At 40.7% G+C, this 20178-nt stretch overlaps 1 protein-coding gene across 1 annotated transcript; it reads right to left on the bottom strand.

The window, feature by feature from the left end:
• Positions 1-4423: 4423 nt before the first annotated feature.
• Positions 4424-19920, bottom strand: LOC122558203. Its single transcript, XM_043706531.1, has 6 exons — positions 19568-19920; positions 19265-19419; positions 15728-15896; positions 9074-9148; positions 7422-7557; positions 4424-7064 (listed from the first exon to the last, which is right to left on the bottom strand). Exons 1-6 carry the CDS (start codon positions 19755-19757, stop codon positions 6800-6802), a joined length of 990 nt encoding a protein of 329 aa, XP_043562466.1. The 5' UTR covers positions 19758-19920; the 3' UTR covers positions 4424-6799.
• Positions 19921-20178: the final 258 nt, after the last annotated feature.

Genomic DNA, 20178 nt, shown 5'->3' with positions numbered 1-20178 from the left:
TCAGAGTATTGAGTACAGGAGTTGGGAGGTCATGTTGCAGCTGTCAGGATATTGATTAGGCCGAATTTGAAAGATTGAGTGCAATTCTGTTCTCCTTCCCATTAGAAGGATATTGTGAAACATGAAAGGGCATAGGTTTAGGGTGAGAGGGGAAAGATATAAAAGAGACCTAAGGGGCAACTCTTTCATGCGGAGGGTGGTACGTATATGGAATGAGCTGCCAGAGGATGTGGTGGAGGCTAGTACAATTGCAACATTTAAGAGGCATTTGGATGGGTATATGAATAGAAAAGGTTTGGAGGTGCTGGCAGATTGGGACTAGATTGGGTTGGAACATCTGGTTGGCATGGACAAGTTGGACCGAAGGGTCTGTTTCCATGCTGTACATCTCTATGACTCTCAAAGAAATTCCTCCTGATCGCTGTCTTAAACAGGCAATTTCTTACTGAGGTTATAACTTCCAATCCTAGACTCTTCCCACAACAAGAAAGAAAGAAGCTCTCCACCTCTAACCCTTTATTGTCAAGTCCCCAAGACTCTGTACTGCATCTGTGTAGAGAATGCAGAATTAATGTTTCAAGTCCAGTGATCCTTTTTCATAACTGGCCACTTCAGAAATGCCAGTATATCTTCTGTAGATAAAAGGCTTGAAAGTATTTCCACAGTATTCCAGTTCTAGTCTGATTCGTACCTTGTATAGCTTTAGCAGGATCTCCTTACTTTTATATATACTAGTCCCTCTTGAAATAAGGCCAACATGCCATTTACCTTCCCTGTTATCTGCTGAATTTGGATGCCTGCATTTTATGATTCATGTACTAGGAACATAGAACAAAACAGGACCTTCAGTCCTCTATATTGTGCTGACCTGTGAACTAATCTAAGCCCATCCCCCTACACTATCCTATCATCATCTATATGCTTATCCAAGGACTGTTTAAATGTACCTAATGTGGTTTGTCACACTGAATAAAGAACCTTCCTCTGACATCTGTCTTAAATCTATCACCTCCCCATTTGTAGCTATGCCCCCTCGTACAAGCCGATGTCATCTTCCTAGGAAAAAGACACTCACTACCCTATCTAACCCTCTGATCATCTTGTATGCCTCTATTAAATCTCCTCTTAGCCACCTTCTCTCCAATGAGAACAGACTCAAGTCCCTCAGCCTTTCCTCATCAGGCCTTTCCTCATCAGACCTTCCCTCCAGACCAGGCAACATCCTGGTAAATCTCCTCTGCACCTTTTCCAATGCTTCCACATATTTCCTGTAATGGGGCAACCAGAACTGTGCATAATATTCCAAGTGAGGCCACACTAGTGTTTTGTACAGTTGCAGCATGACATCACTGCTCCCGAACTCAATCCCTCTACCAACAAAAACCTAACACACCGTATGCTGCCTTAACAGCACTATCAACCTGGGTGGCAACTTTCAGGGATGTACATGGACACCAAGATCCCTCTGCACATCCACACTGACAAGAATCTTTCCATTGACCCAGTACTTGCTATTGTTCTTCCCAAAGTGCATCATCTCACATGTATCTGCGATGAACTCCATTTACCACATCTCAGCCCAATTCTGCAGTTTATCCAAGCCTGCAACCTGCCACATTCTTCCACATTGTCCACCACTCCACCAACTTTAGTGTCATCTCCATCCACCTATGCCTGTGTCTAAGTCATTTAAAGAAACGACAAATAGCAGTGGTCCCAAAAATATCCTTGTGGCACACCACTAGTAACCAGAATCCAGACTGAATATTTTCCATCGACCACCACTTGCTACCTTCTTACAGAAAGCCAGTTCCTAATCCAAACTGTTAAATCACCCTCAATCCCATGCCTCTGCATTTTCTCCAACAGCCAACCATGTGGAACCTTATCAAAGGCTTTACTGAACTCCATGTATACTATATCAACTACCCTACCCTCATTCACACGCTTGGTCACCTTCTCAAAAAAACTCAGAGGTTGTGAGACACGACCTGCCCTTGACGAAACTGTGTTGATTATCTCCAATCAAATTTGAGTTTACCAGATGATTATAAATCCCATCTCTTTATAATCCTTTCCAAAACTTTTTCCTATAACAGACTTTAGACCAGCGAGCCTTTAATTACCTGGGTCATCTCTACTGCCCTTCTTGAACAAGGGCACAACATTTGCAATCCTCTAGTCCTCTGAATCGTTATTGTCTGTCTATAGATTTAGTACCAAAGATCAAGGCCAAAAGCTCCGTCATCTCCTCCCTAGCTTCCCAGAGAATCCTCGGATAAACCCCATTTGGCCCAGGGGATTTATCGACTTTTACACTTTCTAGAATTGATGATAACTCCTTACTAACTAAGCCTTTCTAGTCTAATAGCCCGTATCTCAGTCTTCTCTACAATATTCTCTTTTTCCTGAGTGAAAACAGATAAATATTCATTTAGCATCTCTCCAATCTCTGCAGGGTCCACACACAACTTCCCACTTCTGTCTTTGACGGGCCCTATTCCTACCCTAGTCATTCTTTTATTCCTCACGCCTATAGAAAGCTTAGGGTTCTCCTTTATTCACCTGCTAAAGACTGTTCATGTCCCCTCCTTGCTCCTCTTAACTCTCTCTTAAAATCCTTCCTAGCTAATCTTTAACTCCCAGTCGCCTCATCTGAACCACCTCGTCTAAACGTCACATCGGCCTCCCTCTTCCGCTTAACAAGAGATACAATTTCTTTAGTAAACCATGGTTCCCTAACCTTATCACTTCCTCCCTGCATGACAGGGACATATCTATCAAGGACACACAATACCTGTTCCTTAAACCAGCTCCACATATTGATTGTCCCCATCCCCTGCATTTTGCTACTCCATTCTATGCCTCCCAAGTCTTGCCTAATAGCATTATAATTGCCCTTCCCTCCCATCTATAACTCTTGCCCTGTGGCATGTACCTATCCCTTTCCATCGCTAAACTAATTAACCGAATTATGGTCACACTCTCCAAAGTGCTCCCTACCACTAAATCAAACACCTGCATGGTTCATTACCAAGTACCAGATCCAGTGTTGCCTCCCCTCTTATCGGCCCTTCAATATACTGTGTAAGGAAACCTTCCTGCACACTCTGGACAAAAACTGATCTGTCCAACGTACTAGAGTTATAGCATTTCCAGTCAATGTTGGGGAAGTGAAAGTCCCCCATAATGACCACCCTGTTCCTTTCTCTCTTACCCAGAATAGTTTTGTCGATCCTCTTCTCCACATGCCTGGAACTTTGCGCAGGCCTATAAAAATCTCTCCTGTTTCTAACCTCAGCCCATACCACCTCAGTAGATGAGTTCTCATCGAATGTTATTTCAGCCACTATTATACTGTCTTTGACTAACAAAGCCACACCTCCCCTGCTTTTACCACCTTCCCTGATCTTGATGAAAGATCTAAACCCTAGGACCTGCAAGTTCCACTCCTGACCCTGCTGTATACATGTCTCTGAAATGGCCACAACATCAAAATTCCAGGTACCTATCCATGCTGCAAGCTCACCTACCTTACTCAGGATACTCCTGCTGTTGAAGTAGACACACTTCAAACCAGCTTGCTGTCTGCCAGCACATGCCTGTGACCATGAAATCCTGTCCATGTCCTCCCTACTCACATCCTCCTGTGCACTGGAACTGCATCACAGGTTCCCATCCCCCCCCCCCCCCCCCCACCCTACAAGAACCTCCCTAACTCCTTCCATGCTGCAGGTTTTTGTAGCTGAAAAATGTGTTGCTGAAAAAGCACAGCAGGTCAGGCAGCATCCAAGGAACAGGAGAACCGATGTTTCGGGCATAAGCCCTTCAGGGCTTATTCCATTTGATATTAAGAAATGGGTGAAGGCACTGGAGACCAAAAAAGGCTATGGGCCCTTACACCATTATAGCAATAGTGAAGATTTGCTCAGGACCTCAGGAGGTGATCAAGATTAATGGGCACTTCTGGCTGAAGGTGGTTGCAAATGTTTAATTTGGGTCAGCTCTCCCAATTTTGCCACAGCCCCTCAGCTATTAAAAGTACAGGTCATTCTGTATATGCACATTTCATTGCCACAAATTCACTAATAACATCATGGACAAATTGAGGACATTGCTTTAAAACTGGTTCTAAAGTGCATACCAGATTCCAGCCTATTATTTAAATGGTGCTGCTATTATGCAATTTTCTTATTATAGGATTGCACGAGAACAGAAATATTGTGTTACATCAGAATGGACTGTAAAATGGATTTTGCAGTGTTGATTGGGTTATGTTTGCCACTCACACTTTCGGTGTCGAGACCAATGCAAGATTTCCTTCCAGTTTCAATCCCTTCTTCTGTGAAGCAGACTATCAACCAAATGGACTGCTTGTGTTCCCACATCTTAATTTAAAAAAAAATGACTGCATGTCCAAAGATATTGAGTGAATTGCTAGGTAATTTCAGAGGTTAGTTAAGAGTCCATCAGTGTGGATCACTTGAAGGCCAGACCAGGTAAAGATGACAAATTTCATTCCCCTCAAGAGTATTAGGGAATCTATTGTTTTAAAAAAAAACACTTATCAACCATTGTTATAAGATCACCATTAGACTAAATTTTTAATTTCAAATTTTTATTGAAATTAAATGTCACATCTGCCATTTTAGGATTTACAAACATTACCTGTGAACAGTAACACAGGGCTGTAGATTACTAGTGGCATTGCTACTATACCACCACCTGTCTGAAAGGGTTAATGCTAACAAGTACCTTAAGCAACACATAACCTAACAATGTCTCTCAAACTTCAGGGAAATCAGCTTAGGTTGGCAAAGAAGTCTCTTACCCAATGTCTGTCATGTGTAACTTTTCTATTTATCTGTTATCACTCAATAAACTACATCTTGTTTAAGACAAAAGTGTCTTGTTACGTTACCAAGCTGTGTTCCTCTATCACACCAGACTGACTAAACAAACCCTCTATATCCCTCCCAGGGAAGTGGATGGTAACAGCAAATCTACCAGACAGCTCATACAACATGGTAATTAATGGCATGGATTCAACTTATAACAACATCTAACATAAGTTGTGGTCATCAGAGGCAAAGGTTCCTCAGGATGGTGTCCTAGGTCCAACCATCTTCAACTGATTTATTATGGGGCAATACTTGCTGATGATTACACAATGTTCATTAGCATTGCCAACTCCTCAAACTGAAGCAGCAGTCCAATGGCAATATGTGAAAAGGTCAGAATTTTAGAATAGCCTTCAATTTCACATGCACTCAATGAGTGCAGTGAAAAGTCTATAATGTCACCTCTTGGTGCCATCTTAGGTACAGATGCTTTAAGTATTGTTACAGAGTTAAAAAGGTAAGCATAGGAATAGAATTTAAAAAGTCCAGAATGATAATAAAAAGTGATTACAAAGTTAATTAGGTTTTAGAGGTTCTAGTGCTTTTGCAACATGGGTTTGTGCCCACCTGCTTCCGAACATGAGGCAACACCACCTCCATGCACTGGCCTGCATCTGGACTTGCTCTGGCTCCTGCCTGTATCTGTTCTGCTGCCATTGTTCTCTGACTCAGCCCGGCCTGTGCTCACTCTTCTGCTGTCGCTGTAGGACTCTGCTTTCGTTCAGGCTTGCATTGATAAGTGACAAGTAACAGTCACGCTACACGTGTGTCAGTCAGCAACTTTCTCCAAGAGAGAATCTAACAGTCACCCCTTGATATTTAATGATATTAACATCCCAGCATCCCACACTATCAATATTCTGAGAGTTACCGTTGACCAGAAACTGAACTGAAAGAGGCATATCACAACAGGTTCAAAGTTAGTAATTCTGTCACCAATTAACTCACCTCTTGACTCCCTAAAGATTATCCACCATCTACAATGCTGAAGTCAGAAATACGAAGGAATACACCCTACCTGCTCGACTAAGTGCAGTTCCCATAAAACATGAGAAGTTCAACACCTTTCGAGACAAATTACCCGGCTATATCATTACCCCATCCGCCAACTGAAACATTAACTTCCTCTGCCATTAGTACACACTGGTAGCAGATACAAGATTCATTGCAGCAACTCACCAAAGCTTTATTGGCATCTTCCAAACCTGCACCCTTTATCAGGTGGATAAACATAGGTGACTGACACATGGGAACAGGATCACCTAAATTTTCCTCCTCAGCCACAAACCATCCTGATTTAGAAGTATAATAATACTGCAGATGCAGGAAATCTGACGTGAATGCAGAAAGTGATGAAGAAACTCAGCAGGTCTAGTAGCATCTGTGGAGCGAGAAACAGAACATTTCAAATTCAGAATGCCTCTTCTTTGGAACAGCATTTTTTTGATTTAGGCTTGTACTGCCTTTTATTAATTTCCACTGGGTTAAACTCCTAGAGCTTCTATCTTAACAGCACTGTGGGTGTACTGACACCAAAAGGACTGGGGTGCTTTGGGAGGTAGGTCACCATCACCTTCTCAAGGAATTAGTTGTGGGCATCAAATGCTGGCTTTGCCAACACCACCCGTTTCCCATACAATAATTTGAAAGAAGTACAAAATATATTCAGGCTAATTTGAATGGCAGGGTCTATTATAGCTATAGATCTAGATTTAAAAGTGAAAAAAACAGTAAAAAGGGAGATAAACTTATTGTACTTCTGAATCTTTCACCTGAGGCTTTTGAGTTTGTTGCAGTTTCTCTAATGCCAATTTGCACGTTGAGTTGCATAGATTATTCCACAGGTATATAGAGTGAGGTGTCCAACAGATAAAGGTGCTCAATTTAACTTCATTACATCAATCAATGTTGTTTTGAAGTTGATCAAAGGTGAACAGCTGGTCTGTATGCCCATCAATCATCTGCCTTACTGGTAACAAATTCACATATTGGACAGGATAATTCATACTAAGTGTAGAATCTTCCAGTTTTATTATCAGTTCCTGGAGTTCATGGTTAAGATTTTGTAGTTCTTGATTTTCTAGGATGGTGATATTACGTTCCCTCACAGTCATATCTCTTTCCCGACTCACAGAAGCCAAGTCTTCTTCGAGTCCTTTTATTCTGAAGTTGAAATTGGTAAAATATAATAAATATTATTGTTATAATAAATATAAAAATCGGTATTATTGTACAGATATAATCTTCATTGTACCAATTTTGAATCAAAAGGACAACTTTACCGGTGGATTTAATTGTTGACTCCTCTCTGAATGGTCCTTATTTAAAAGGCTTAACCAAATATTTAATATTAAAATTTCTGCCAATGTTTTTCAGTATCCAGAAAACAGGTTGGTTGTCTTGCCCTCCAATTTCCCCTTACTGTCTCACATTTTGACATATCAATGTCATTATTTTGGGAAATTGTTGAACTAACATTTCTTTTCACATTTTGGAAGTAATTTATGCTTTTGATGTTACCTCACCAAATATTCCTTCCTCATGTGCTCCACCTTTTGACTTAATTCCAGATTGTCATCCTTCAGATTTCTGTGTATTCGTGGAGAAAGGAGCAAAATTTCTTTCAAAGCTGGTTTTTCATTTCTAGATGTGTGTCCTACAAAAAGTCAAAGTGACAATAATATACAAGTATTGTGGCATTATACATAGATTTTAAAAAAATAAACTGGAAAATTCTATATGTAATAAATTTTTTTAAAACCCTTTTCAAACCTTTATCCACACGAATAAAAAAATCAAAGCTTTAATAATAAAATTATATACATTAATAAATCTGTACACTTGCCCCACATCATAGAATTAGAAATAATGACCATGAGAAAACAATATAAAGAATATATACATATATTGCAAGAAGTTGCACAAATGTATTCAACTAATATAAACCTATAGAATTATATAAATATATTAGATGTAATGTACATAGTACATTCTATAATTTCAATATTGTATGACTACTTTAATAAAACTACCTGTACTGTTTAGAACCACAGTGGTCTACTGCACAGAAAAAGGTCCTTCAGCCCATTAAGTCTACACCAATCAAAACAAGCTCCTAACTGGTCCAATCCAGTTTTACAGCACTCGACCCATAGCCTTGTTTGGCTTGGCATTGCAATTGTACTCCTTGAATGTAATGAGGGTTTCTGCCTCTACCACAATTTCAGACAGTGTGTTCCAGATTACCACCATGCTCTGGGTGAAAATGTTTCTCCTTGCATCTGCTTCAATCTCCTGCCCATTACCTTAAACCTATTCCCTCTGGTCATTGATCACTTGTCTGAGGAGAAAGTCTCTTCCTGCCTACCATGTCTATGCCCTTATAATTTCATACATTTCAATCATGTCCCCCCCTCAATCTCATCTGCTCCAAGGAACAACTACAGTCTATCTATCTATTCTTTTTTGATAACTAAAACACCCCAAACAAGTCAACGTGTTGGTAAATCTCTTCTGTGTCCTCTCCAGTATGATCACACCCTCTGGATTCCAGAACTGCATATAATCTCTTGCAGTAGCCCACCCAATGTTTATATGGTTCCAGCATAAACTCCCTTCTCAAACTTTCAGCCTTGTCTAATAAAGGTAAGTATCCCATTTGCTTTCTTAATCTCTCCATCTATTTTATCTTTCACTTCAGTGTTGTTTACCAATATGCTGCTCTAAAAAAAGATGAGGCACAACATTCTAGATATCAGTCTTTCCAAGTTTACAAAGAATTCCCTCCTTATTCTGAAATTTTTTTTTACAGATAGTTGATAATTTCCTTTTATAGCATTTCAATAAGCACTAACACTTTCACTTACTTCACTAAGCACTTACTTCACTTTCAAATGATGAGGCACTTCTCAGCTGGAGGCAATTCAACCCAATATCCATCCTTAAGCAGATCTAACCTGACCTCTCAGTCAGACATGACCTGACCCTGTTGTTAGGCAGAAAATAATTTCATTTAACTTCAACTAATCTACTCTAACCCTGCATTTGGAAACATCTGAACTAAGCCTACCTTGAGGCAGATCAGACTGACTGGAACTACTCATCTAGTTTCCATGATTAAATCAGATAGCTAGCCAAGTGTCATCAGTGGCCTGAAGTACTGGATAACCTACCTGGCTCTCGCATTGAATTACTGAGTTTCACGGAGTTCCAATTTTCCATCTCCATGTGTGTCTTCTTGGAGCTACCTTGACTCCCCAGCATCCCCCCCAAAAAAAACAAACATATCAGTCAGATGGCACAACTTACAAAGCAGCACAGTCATTTACATAAATGATTCAGATGTGAGCATAAGAGGTACAGTTAGTAAGTTTGCAGATGACACCAAAATTGGAGGTGTAGTGGACAGCGAAGAGGGTTACTTCTGATTACAACAGGATCTGGACAAGATGGGCCAATGGGCTAATAAGTGCAATTATTATTAATTCAGATAATTGCAAGGTGCTGCATTTTGGGAAAGCAATTCTTAGCAGGACATATACACTTAATGGTAAGGTCCTAGGAAGTGTTGCTGAACAAAGAGACCGTGGAGTGCAGGTTCATAGCTCCTTGAAAGTGGAATCGCAGGTAGATAGGATAGTGAAGAGGGCATTTGGTATGCTTTCCTTTATTGGTCAGAGTATTGAGTACAGGAGTTGGGGGGTCATGTTGCGGCTGTACAGGACATTGGTTAGGCCTCTGTTGGAATATTGCATGCAATTCTGGTCTCCTTCCTATCGGAAAGATGTTGTGAAACTTGAAAGGGTTCAGAAAAGATTTACCAGGATTTTGCCAGGGTCGGAGGATCTGAGCTACAGGGAGGGACTGAACAGGCTGGGGCTGTTTTCCCTGGAGTGTCGGAGGCTGAGGAGTGACCTTATAGAGGTTTACAAAATTATGAGGGGCATGGATAGGATAAATAGACAAAGTCTTTTCCCTGGGGCCAGGGAATCCAGAACTAGAGGGCATAGGTTTAGGGTGAGATGGGAAAGATATAAAAGAGACCTAAGGGGCAACTTTTTCACGCAGAGGGTAGTACGTGTATGGAATGAGCTGCCAGAGGATGTGGTGGAGGCTGGTACAATTGCAACATTTTAAGAGGCATTTGGATGGGTATATGAATAGGAAGAGTTTGGAGGGATATGGGCCGGGTACTGGCAGGTAGGACTGGATTGGGTTGGGACGTTTGGTCGGCATGGACGGGTTGGACCGAAGGGTCTGTTTCCATGCTGTATATCTCTATGACTCTATGACAGAATGAAGCTCTGACTAATGCAGAATGAACCTGCTTAAAATAAACCTCAGACTGTGGGGGTTTGACTGTCCCTGTATGAACTCACTGTAATTGTCTTGTACTGTATTCCATTTTATTCTTGGAAACATCAGATGAGTTACTAGTGGTTCTTCACATTTAAGCCAAATCCATTTTCAAAGATAAAGTCTGAAAGTGTTGGAAATTCAGTCAGCATATTAAAGGAAAGATGGAATTATGGCATTTTGGATGTGTAAATTTTTTATCTCTTAGCCGTCAGCCTGATGAAGGTACATAGCTGAAACATCAGAATCAGTTGTTTTCATTTTATACATTCTTGCATACATCGATTTGCTAGATGTTTAGCTTTGTCTCAGATTTACAATTACGTGAAGCAAACCCCTTTACCTAATTTCAAATATCTTCTCAGTTGCATTGCAGCCAGAAGATCAGTCAAAACTCAATGTGTCAGAAATATTTGTCAGAGATTGAGCTTAGAGTGAGGGTGAAGGAGAGAGAGAGTTTTTGAAAATGCTAAAATAAAAGGGATATAAAAGACAAAAAAAACCTAACTGTTAATCTTGTAAGAAAGCATATGGTGTATTGGCGTTTATTGGGAGGGGGATTGAGTTTTGGAGCCACAAGGTCATGCTTCAGCTGTACAAGACACTGGTAAGGCCGCACCTGGAGTATTGCGTACAGTTCTGGTCACTGCATTATAGGAAGGATGTGTACGCTTTGGAAAAGGTTTGGAGGAGATTTACTAGGATGTTGCCTGGTATGGAAGGAAGGTCTTATGAGGAAAGGCTGAGGGAACAGAAGCTGTTTTCGTTAGAAGAAGGTTGAGAGGTGACTTAATCGAGATTAGGTTAGATTCCTTACAGTGTGGAAACAGGCCCTTCGGCCCAACAAGTCCACACCGACCCTCCAAAGAATAATCCACCCAGACCCATTTCCCTCTGACAAATGCACCTAACACTCTGGGCAATTTAGAATGGCCAATTTACCTGACCTGCACATCTTTGGACTGTGGGAGGAAACCCACGCAGACATGGAGAGAACGTGCAAGCTCACAGACAGTAGCCCAAGACTGGAATCGAACGTGGATACTTGGTGCTGTCAGGCAGCAGTGCTAACCACTGAGTCACCGGGCTGCCCGTTCTGAAGGCTTCTCATTTTCCAGCCGTCCTTTTGCCTGCAAACATCTGCCCCCAATTAGCTTTTGAAAATTCTTGCCTCATACCATCAAAATTAGCCTTTCTCCAATTTAGAACTTCAACTTTTAGTTCTGGTCTATCCTTTTCCATCACTATTTTAAAACTAATAGAATTATGGTTGCTGGTCCCACTGACACCTCAGTCACTTGCCCTGCCTTATTCCCAAGAGTAGGTCAATGTTTGCATCTTCTTTAGTCAGTACAGCCACATTCTGAATCAGAAAGTTTTCTTGTACACACTTAACAAATTCCACTCCATCTAAACCCCTAACACTATGGCAGTGCCAGTCAATGTTTGGAAGGTTAAAATCCCCTACCATAACCACCCTATTATTGTTACAGATAACTGAAATCTCCTTCCAAATTTGGTTCTCAGTTTCTCACTGACTATTAGGGGGTCTGTAATACAATCCCAATAAGATGATCATCCCTTTCTTATTTCTCAGTTCCACCCAAATAATTTCCCTGGAATATCCTCCCTAAGTACAGCTGTAATGCTATCCCTTATCAAAAACACCACTTTCCCTCCTCTCTTGCCCCCCCCCACTTCTACTCTTCTGATAGCATTTGTATCCTGGAACATTAAGCTGCCAGTCCTGTCCACCCCTGAGCCCCCATTCTGTAATTACTATGATACCCCAATCTCATGTTCCTAATCATGCCTTCTCTGTTAGGTCTCTTGCATTGAAATAAATGCAGTTTAATTTATCAGTCCTACCTTGTTTTCTGCTTTGTTCCTACCTCAACTGACTGTTTGACTCGCTCTTTTTCCCCAAATGTACCGGTCTCAGCTTTCCTCAATATCTTCCTCTGTCCCACCACCACCATCACCATCGCCCCCCCCTACATTTTCCATTTCCACCCCTTCATAGTTGTTTGAAATGGGGATAGCCACAGAGGATTCCTGCACTACCTGCCTATCCCTCCTACCTTTCCTGGAGTTAACCCATCTATTTAACTGTATCTGTATCTTTTCTCCCTTCCTATAACTACCATCCATCACACCCCCAGCTCTTATGAATTCCTCATTGCCTCTACCTGTTGCTCCAGCCGATCCATTTGATCTGATGGGTTTCACAACCAAAGACACTTCCTGCTGACATAATTCTCAGTAACATGGAAACTCTCCCTAACCTCTCACATCCAACAAGAGCATATCACCCTACTAAAGACCATCTTTGCTCCTTCACAATCAAAAGACCCAGCAAATAGCACCGTCTTTTTGCTCTAAAAAACAGTGCTCCAGGCTAACTTAGTACTTATGGTTTATATTTTTAAAATTTAATCAAGAGACAGATTTCAATAAAACATATAATCAAAAAAGAACCCACTCTACTCACTACTGTAGACTTACAGCAAGGTTATATGTTAAAAACTATGTACTTATCAGTTCCTGTGCTGCTGTGAGATCTCCCAAACAGGTTCCTCCAAGATCAGTTGTGAATTTCGCCGTTTGTTCATTTTTCCTCGACGTACTCTGATGTCCAGAGATACATGAATTCAAACAGCAACTGTGCAGATTCACTACTGTGTCAGTTACAAGTTTCTTTCTCTCTTTCCTTCACTGACCATGTGCTGCCTTTTGTCTGTCCTTCTCCCTTTTAGTAGGGCCGTTATTTTGACTTTTTCCTTCGAAGTTTCAAAACAATGCAACAGCATATAAACAGTCATTGCTGCTCCTGGAATTTGAGGAACTCACCTCCAACACCTAAAATACCTCAAAAAAAGGAGCAGCTCTTACAGTCACAAATTCTTCCTGTCCTCCATCTTGGATTACCTAGAATCCTTGTGATCCACACATTTGTTCAGGACTGCCTCATCTACCCGAACTCTAAGTCATGGGACCTGACTGTATGGCTCCCTCATCTCGTACCCATACTGGACCATTTCTGTGGTTCCGGCACCGAACTTCATTCCCCAAAGTAAATTGTCTTTCTCACTTAGAGGAAGCATGTGGCCGGCACTGACAGTGCTGATGCCATTTCATCCTCCCAGGTCTGGAAATATTAGATTTAACCTGATGCATAGTCTTTTCCCCATCAGAAACTCTGCTGGAGGTATCCCTATTGTTGCGCGAGGGGTGGCCCTATAACCAAACTGGAACAGTTTGGTATCGAGTGACACTGTAGGCTGTTTCTTCAAGCCTGCCTTCAACATTTGGACCACTCTTTTCAGCAGACCATTGGACGATGGATGGTACGGAGCTGTCCTTTTGTGCCAAATGCCTTTTGACTTTCGGAAATAATCAAATTCCTTGCTGGTAAATGACATCCCATTGTCTGTGACCAATATTTCCAGGAGTCCATGTATTGCGAACGATATTTGCAGTTTTTCCAATCATCATCCCTGAACAAATTCTATGCATGTCCAACCACTTTGAATGAGCATCCACAATGAGCAGGAACATTGAGCCCATGAGAGGACCAGAATAGTCAATATGTAACCAAGACCACAGTTTACCCAGCCAATTCCATGAATGTGGGGGCACCAGCAGTTACAATTTTTGACTTTGTGGTCACTCTGGGCATTGCCCCACCAATGCAGCTATGTCAGAATCCAACCCTGGCCACTAGACATAACGTCTCACTTGCATCTTCATTTTGGAAACCCCTGGATGACCCTGGAAGAGATTAGCCAGTATCGGGAACCTACCTTTACTTGGATGCATAAGATAATCAGAGAGTTAGATAGGGTGGACAGTCAGAGCCTTTTTTTTTGGATAGCGAAGGCTAACATGAGGAGACATAGCTTTAAATTGAGGGATGATAGATTCAGGACAGATATCAGAGGTAGTTTCTTTACTCAGAGAGTAGTAGTGGTGTGGATCGGCCTGCCTGCAACAGTAGTAGACTTGCCAATGTTAAGGGCATTTAAATTGGTTTTGAACACACATATGGATAATAATGGAACATGTAGGTTACATGTAGGGCATCAGATTAATTTCATAGATAGCACAACATTGAGGGCCGAAGGGCCTGTACTGTGCTGTAACGTCCTATGTTCTATGTTAGCAGGCTCTGCACCTTAAAGTGAGAATATACCATACTAATATCACTCGCTGTGTAATAATTCACTGACGGGACTTACAATCAACTTGGAGACAGCGCTTATGAGAATAAGAGAAGTTGGAAGATGCATGGTTTGGAACTAGAAGAAGAAATGTTTAGTCATTGTCAAATTGAAAACAAGTACTTCAGATTAGAATCAGCCACAGGAAGAAATTGCCAAAACCTTTAGAATAGCTGTGGGCCAGGAGAATAGACAAATTAGAAGCTAGGAGTGTTAATTTTCTATTGAATCGCTGCCCAAGTATTGAGAGCTCAGGCTTGAACTGCAAAGTTCTTCAGCTAACAAAGCAGCCATGGCAAAAGTTTGGAGTTAGTGCCAAGAAAGTGGATCAGCTTCGGAAGCCTTTATGGACAGGTGAGGCATTGTGGAAAACTTAGGGTTAGGTCGTGAGTTTTAGTCTGAAGTATCTGTGATTGTGTTTTTATTGTACTTTGCAATATAAAGAACAAAGTTTGTGTTTATTTAGTAATATGTTGATTTACTTGTTGTTATATTGTAAAATTAATTTGTTTTAAACCAAGGAATTTCACAGCTTCATTTTCTTGTAACTAGGTTTTTGAATTTTCCTTTTAATCTTAACATTCACAGTGGAGATCATAACATTGAATTTTGTTGATAAATACATAAAGGGCTTTTTTTTTTAAATTGCAGAGGCAGAGAAACTGTTTTATTAAACTGTGATTATATGGACAGCTAAATGAAATACAGGGCTGAGAAGTGGCAAATGGAGTTTAATTTAGATAAATGTGAGGTGCTGCAGGACATATACACTTAATGGTAAGGTCCTAGGGAGTGTTGCTGAACAAAGAGACCTTGGAGTGCAGATTCATAGCTCCTTGAAAGTGGAGTTGCAGGTAGATAGGATAGTGAAGAAGGTGTTTGGTATGCTTTCCTTTATTGGTCAGATTATTGAGTACAGGAGTTGGAAGGTCATGTTGCAGCTGTACAGGACTTTGGTTAGGCCACTGTTTGGAATATTGCGTGCAATTCTGATCTTCCTATCGGAAGGATGTTATAAAACTTGAAAGGGTTCAGTAAAGATTTACAAGGATGTTGCCAAGGTTGGAGGATTTGAGCTATAGGGAGAGGTTGAATAGGCTAGGGCTGTTTTCCCTGGAGCGTCGGAGACTGAGGGTGTGACCTTATAGTTGAAAACTACAAAGGGTTGTGCTCAAACCTAATTATTTAAAAATGGACAAAATAGTTATACCCACGATAGACGAATCTAGTTGCATTCAATTCACTCTTTACCTGTAGAAGTAGTGCAATCCTTTTCTTCAGAGGCTGTTTGAAGAATCTGAGCAAGGTACCAATATCCCATCTCACCCAGAACACTGCAAAATGACTTGAACATGTGGCCGTCAGCATTTCTAACAATCTCGAGAAGTTTGGCCATTTTAAGCTCTGCCAAATCCTCTAGCTGTGTGGATTACCAATTACCCATGTTAGTTTGTTTGGTCTCATTAAAAAAATTGTAATTTTTAACATTATGTTTATTATAATCTACTTCATTTTAGATATAAATGGACAAGGTGAGCAAATAAAAGGGAGTTATATTTCCAAGTTCACCTCCCAAGCCACATCCACCATGACTTGTAAATAAATTGCCATTTTTTTCAGTGTCACTGTGTCAAAGTGCGGGAGCTCTCTTCCTAACAGCACTGTGGATGTACCTACACCAAATGGACTGCAGCAGTTCAAGAAGGAAGCTCACCTGCATCTTCTTGAAGGCAAATAACGATGGGCAATAAATGTTGGTCAACCAATGATGATCATATCCCGACTTATTCAAAACAACTGTAATGCTACAAAAATCCATATACTAACTTTTAAGGTTATTATTGAAACACAAGCAAATATGGAATGAATAGAAAGATTGCTTGGCTTATCAAGCCATTTTGCGTAACAGACCAATAATAATTAGCTCTTTCATTGATTTGAATCAAACTCCTGGATGCAACAAGGAGGTAAAAGTTACAAAATTGGGAAGACTTGTACATTTCTTGAATGAACACATTTCCGATTAAATTAAGCATCAGGATATGAATTTAAATCCCCACCATTAAACTTTTCTTCTATTGTTGATATTCAATAGAGAAATTTAATATCTCTGCCTGTCTTCCTAACATGTAATCTGGCTGCTTAATCAGACTTTCTGAAAGAGATATTTGATATGCCATTAAATATTTTCCCTTGGAACCTGTTTCATAAGTTTTATTCCAATAAAAGAGGAATTCTCATTTTTAATTTTGCTTGAGATTTTGATAATGCCCTTCTGTAGTTTTCCCATCATTGTTTCCAGCACTTTACTTCACTTAAACTCTCAGGAGTCACATCCAAATGCCTGTTTAATACTTGCTGATGAAAACGGCATTCTTATATTACATTATCCCTCCAAATTAGCATTAAATAATATAGAAACAATTTAAAATGGCTAAAATATTATATTCACAATAATATCAATGTCTACTTAAAAACTCTAACTTACTTGAATGATGTGACTGTAGCCAGTTGTATTTAATTGAAACATTAAAAGGAATAACCAAAAAGTCTGAGGAATTAAATTTCTGCCATAATTTCAGGGTGACTGAATTAGAGTTAGGCCATTCAGACGCAAAATAAACCCATAAAGACTATGAGCAGAAGCAGACAATTCAGTCTCTTCAGCCATCTGCCACCAATCGATAGGATCATGACTGATTTATTTGCAGTCAAAACCTCCTGAACCTGACCACTGACCAAATCAGAAGTTCCAACCCTGTAAGGGTTGACCTGTAAGCCACAGCTCCAACAGTACTGTACTAATTTCTGTACTGTATTTCTGAGTACTGTACTAATTTCCTTGTGATTGTAACTTCATTGATTTTCTTTCTCCCTGATATACAGCTATTAAAAGAATATGTTTGTCTTCCACAGAATGAAACTGGAAGCTAAACATTTATTCATTTAATTCACCATTTCCTTATTAGATTCTATTTAATTCTCCATTCTAGAGGAACAACACGCTTTACTTACTGTTTGCTTTTAAATACTGATAGAACTTTTACATTTCCAGCTAGCTTCCTTTCATACTTTAAATTTCCTTCTAATTACTTTTTTTGTCATTCTCTGCTGTTCTTGTTTTCTTAGGATGATAAATTAGACAGGCTGAGCTTGTTTCCACTGGAGATTAGAAGACTGATGGGTGACTTGATTGTAATGTATTAGATAATGAAAGATGGATATGAAATGTTTCCTCTGGTGGGTGAGCTCCAGAATTAGGGAGTGAGATTTTAAAATTAGTGATCACCCTTTTAGGAAGGAGAGAATTCTTTTCTCTCAGAGGATTGTGCAACTTTGGAACTCTGCCTCAGAAAGTGGGGGAGGTGGAGTCATTGAATATTTTTAAGGCAGAAGCAGATAGATTCTTATTGGGCCTGGGAATCAAGAGTGACCAAGGATAGAATGTGGAATTCAATGTGCAAACAATTCAGCCATGATCCTATCGATTGGTGGCAGATGGCTGAAGAGACCGAATTGTCTGCTTCTGCTCATACTTTGTATGCGTTTATTTTTCACCTGAATGGTCTAGCTCTAAATTTTAAGATGTTCTTTATTCCCTCATCAGAGCAAGTGGCTTCCCTATCAAATCCTTTCAAAGTTTTAAATGCCTTGATTTAATCCCACATCCCAATCTGTGAAACTCAAAGAGTTACAAATAGTATTATGAAGCCTACCCCCATATTTGAACTTTTAAATTTGGTATCTCTCTGTGCTGTACAGCTTTCAAGTTGCCCAAAGCTGAGCTGAGGACTCCAGATGTGTGTCAGACCGACATTGTATATAGCTGAGGCAATACTCTATGGCAGGGGATCAAGGATTTTCAGGATAAATGGGTATCTGAACAGATTAGCGATGATCTTATTGAAGGGCAGAGCAGACTGAATGGAGTTGAATCAAGATTGTGGCACAGTAGGTTGGTAGTGTTGGGGCTGAGCCCATCCACTCCAGGTTAGCCGCATTCCTTCTCTCTCTCTCCTTTTTTCTCATCTGAGGTCGCAGGGAGGCCAGAGTGATATCAGCAGTGACTTGTGGTTCGAGGACCCAACGCATGGACTCCTGGAATAGCTGTGGGGTATTAGCTGCAGCAATGGTGGAGCGGGGACTGTTTTGGCAGCAGCAAGTCGTTGAATGGGACAGTGTCAATGCCTGAAGTGAGAGATCCTGCCTGTGGTAGGCCTGGAGCAGGGACCTAGATTCAGTCCTGGATCCATGTTTGGGACCCCAGCCAATGAAGATGAACTCTATTTACATACTTCCTTTTTATTCTTTTGCACCTCAAAATGGCGCCGGATTGTGATGACAGAACACTATTCACTGTATCTCCCACAAGAACTAGGAGACATAGCCTCAAAATAAGGGGGAGGCAGATTTAGGACTCAGTTGAGGAGGACCTTCTTCACCCAAAGTTGTGAATTTGTGGAATTCCCTGCTCAGTGAATTACTTGAGGCTTCCTTGTTGAACCTTTCTAAGGCGAAGATAGATTTTTGAACAGTAAAGGAACTGAGGGTTATTGTGAGCAGGCAGGTAAGTGGAGCTGAGTCTTTGAAAAGATCAGCCATGATCTTATTGAATGGCTGAGCGGGCTCGAGGGGCCAGGCAGCCTACTGCTCCTATTTGTTATGTTCTTACATACCTGACAATAAATCATTCATTCATTCATTCACTCATTCCTATTCCACACACCCACAGGGGTGTGAGGTTAATGAAACTTCCAGTGGCAAGAGGAAAATCAAAGACAGCCTTACCTCAATCAGTCCTATTTGATCAGTGGTTAAGATTCCCTTCTCGTTCAAACTCCGGTATAAAGAAGGAGACAACTTGAGATGTTTCACCAGAAAAGGGAAGTATGATCCAATTGCATTGGAATGGCGATTATTGCCTCTTCTGCAACTCTTTTCACCTGATTTGAAGAGATACAAAATTGATTATAAAAAGCCCTCCCATAAAGACGGAGATTTCACCTTATTACCATCAAATTACACAATTCCCAGAACAGTGAAGTGAGGTTATTATAAAAGCACAGCGTTTTTATCGGTGCAGTAACTCACAATAAGTTGGCTGTTCTCGAAAAGTGACTTTCTTTTTCCGGTTGCTGACCGATCTGGACATTGCTCGAAGAGGTGCTTCGATTTGTGAATTTATAAAACCTTCGTCATCTCGCAGCGTATTGTCCCTCCAGCTCGGTCCTCGGGAGGGTTGTTTCCAACTCTTAGAAAGCTCAGCCCGTGAACCCTTCATTCACCAGCCCCTCACTCAAACGAATGCCGCTATTTATCATTGACACAGAACCCACAGAAATAAGGTAAAGTGTGGAGCCTGCCTTCTGAGTTTGTTGTATGAAGTTGCTAGGTAGCAATAGGATTTAAGTAAGAGTTGCTTAGCGCACCTATAGAGAGAAAATCTCACAATAAATAAGGAGCGGCTGGAGTTTAGACACTCCCAATACACAATGATGGACCTAATCACGTCGTCTTAGGAGCGAGGCAGCTGGTTAATGGTTCGATGGTTGAGGGGAAAAAGATGTGCAGCCTTGGTACATTAAGTCATCGCTGTGGGACCATGTTAAAAATCACACAAAGCCAGGTTATAGTCCATTAGGTGGTTGTGTGGGACCATTTGGAAGTGATTGCAGAGAGGTGACCATTCTGTAACAACATGT

The sequence above is a fragment of the Chiloscyllium plagiosum genome, chromosome 2, assembly GCF_004010195.1.
Source record: "Chiloscyllium plagiosum isolate BGI_BamShark_2017 chromosome 2, ASM401019v2, whole genome shotgun sequence".
NCBI classification, from domain to species: domain Eukaryota; kingdom Metazoa; phylum Chordata; class Chondrichthyes; order Orectolobiformes; family Hemiscylliidae; genus Chiloscyllium; species Chiloscyllium plagiosum.
Note: the sequence above shows the minus strand (reverse complement) of the source record. Positions and strands in the feature narration are given on the sequence as shown.

Coding starts and splice junctions, on each gene's coding strand:
- LOC122558203 (XM_043706531.1), bottom strand. CDS start 19,757: ATGAAGGGTTCACGGGCTGAGCTTTCTAAGAGTTGGAAACAACCCTCC. Junction 19,420..19,567: donor TCGAGAACAGCCAACTTATT/GTGAGTTACTGC, acceptor TCTTCAAATCAG/GTGAAAAGAGTTGCAGAAGA. Junction 9,149..15,727: donor GGATTGCACTACTTCTACAG/GTAAAGAGTGAA, acceptor TGGGGAGTCAAG/GTAGCTCCAAGAAGACACAC.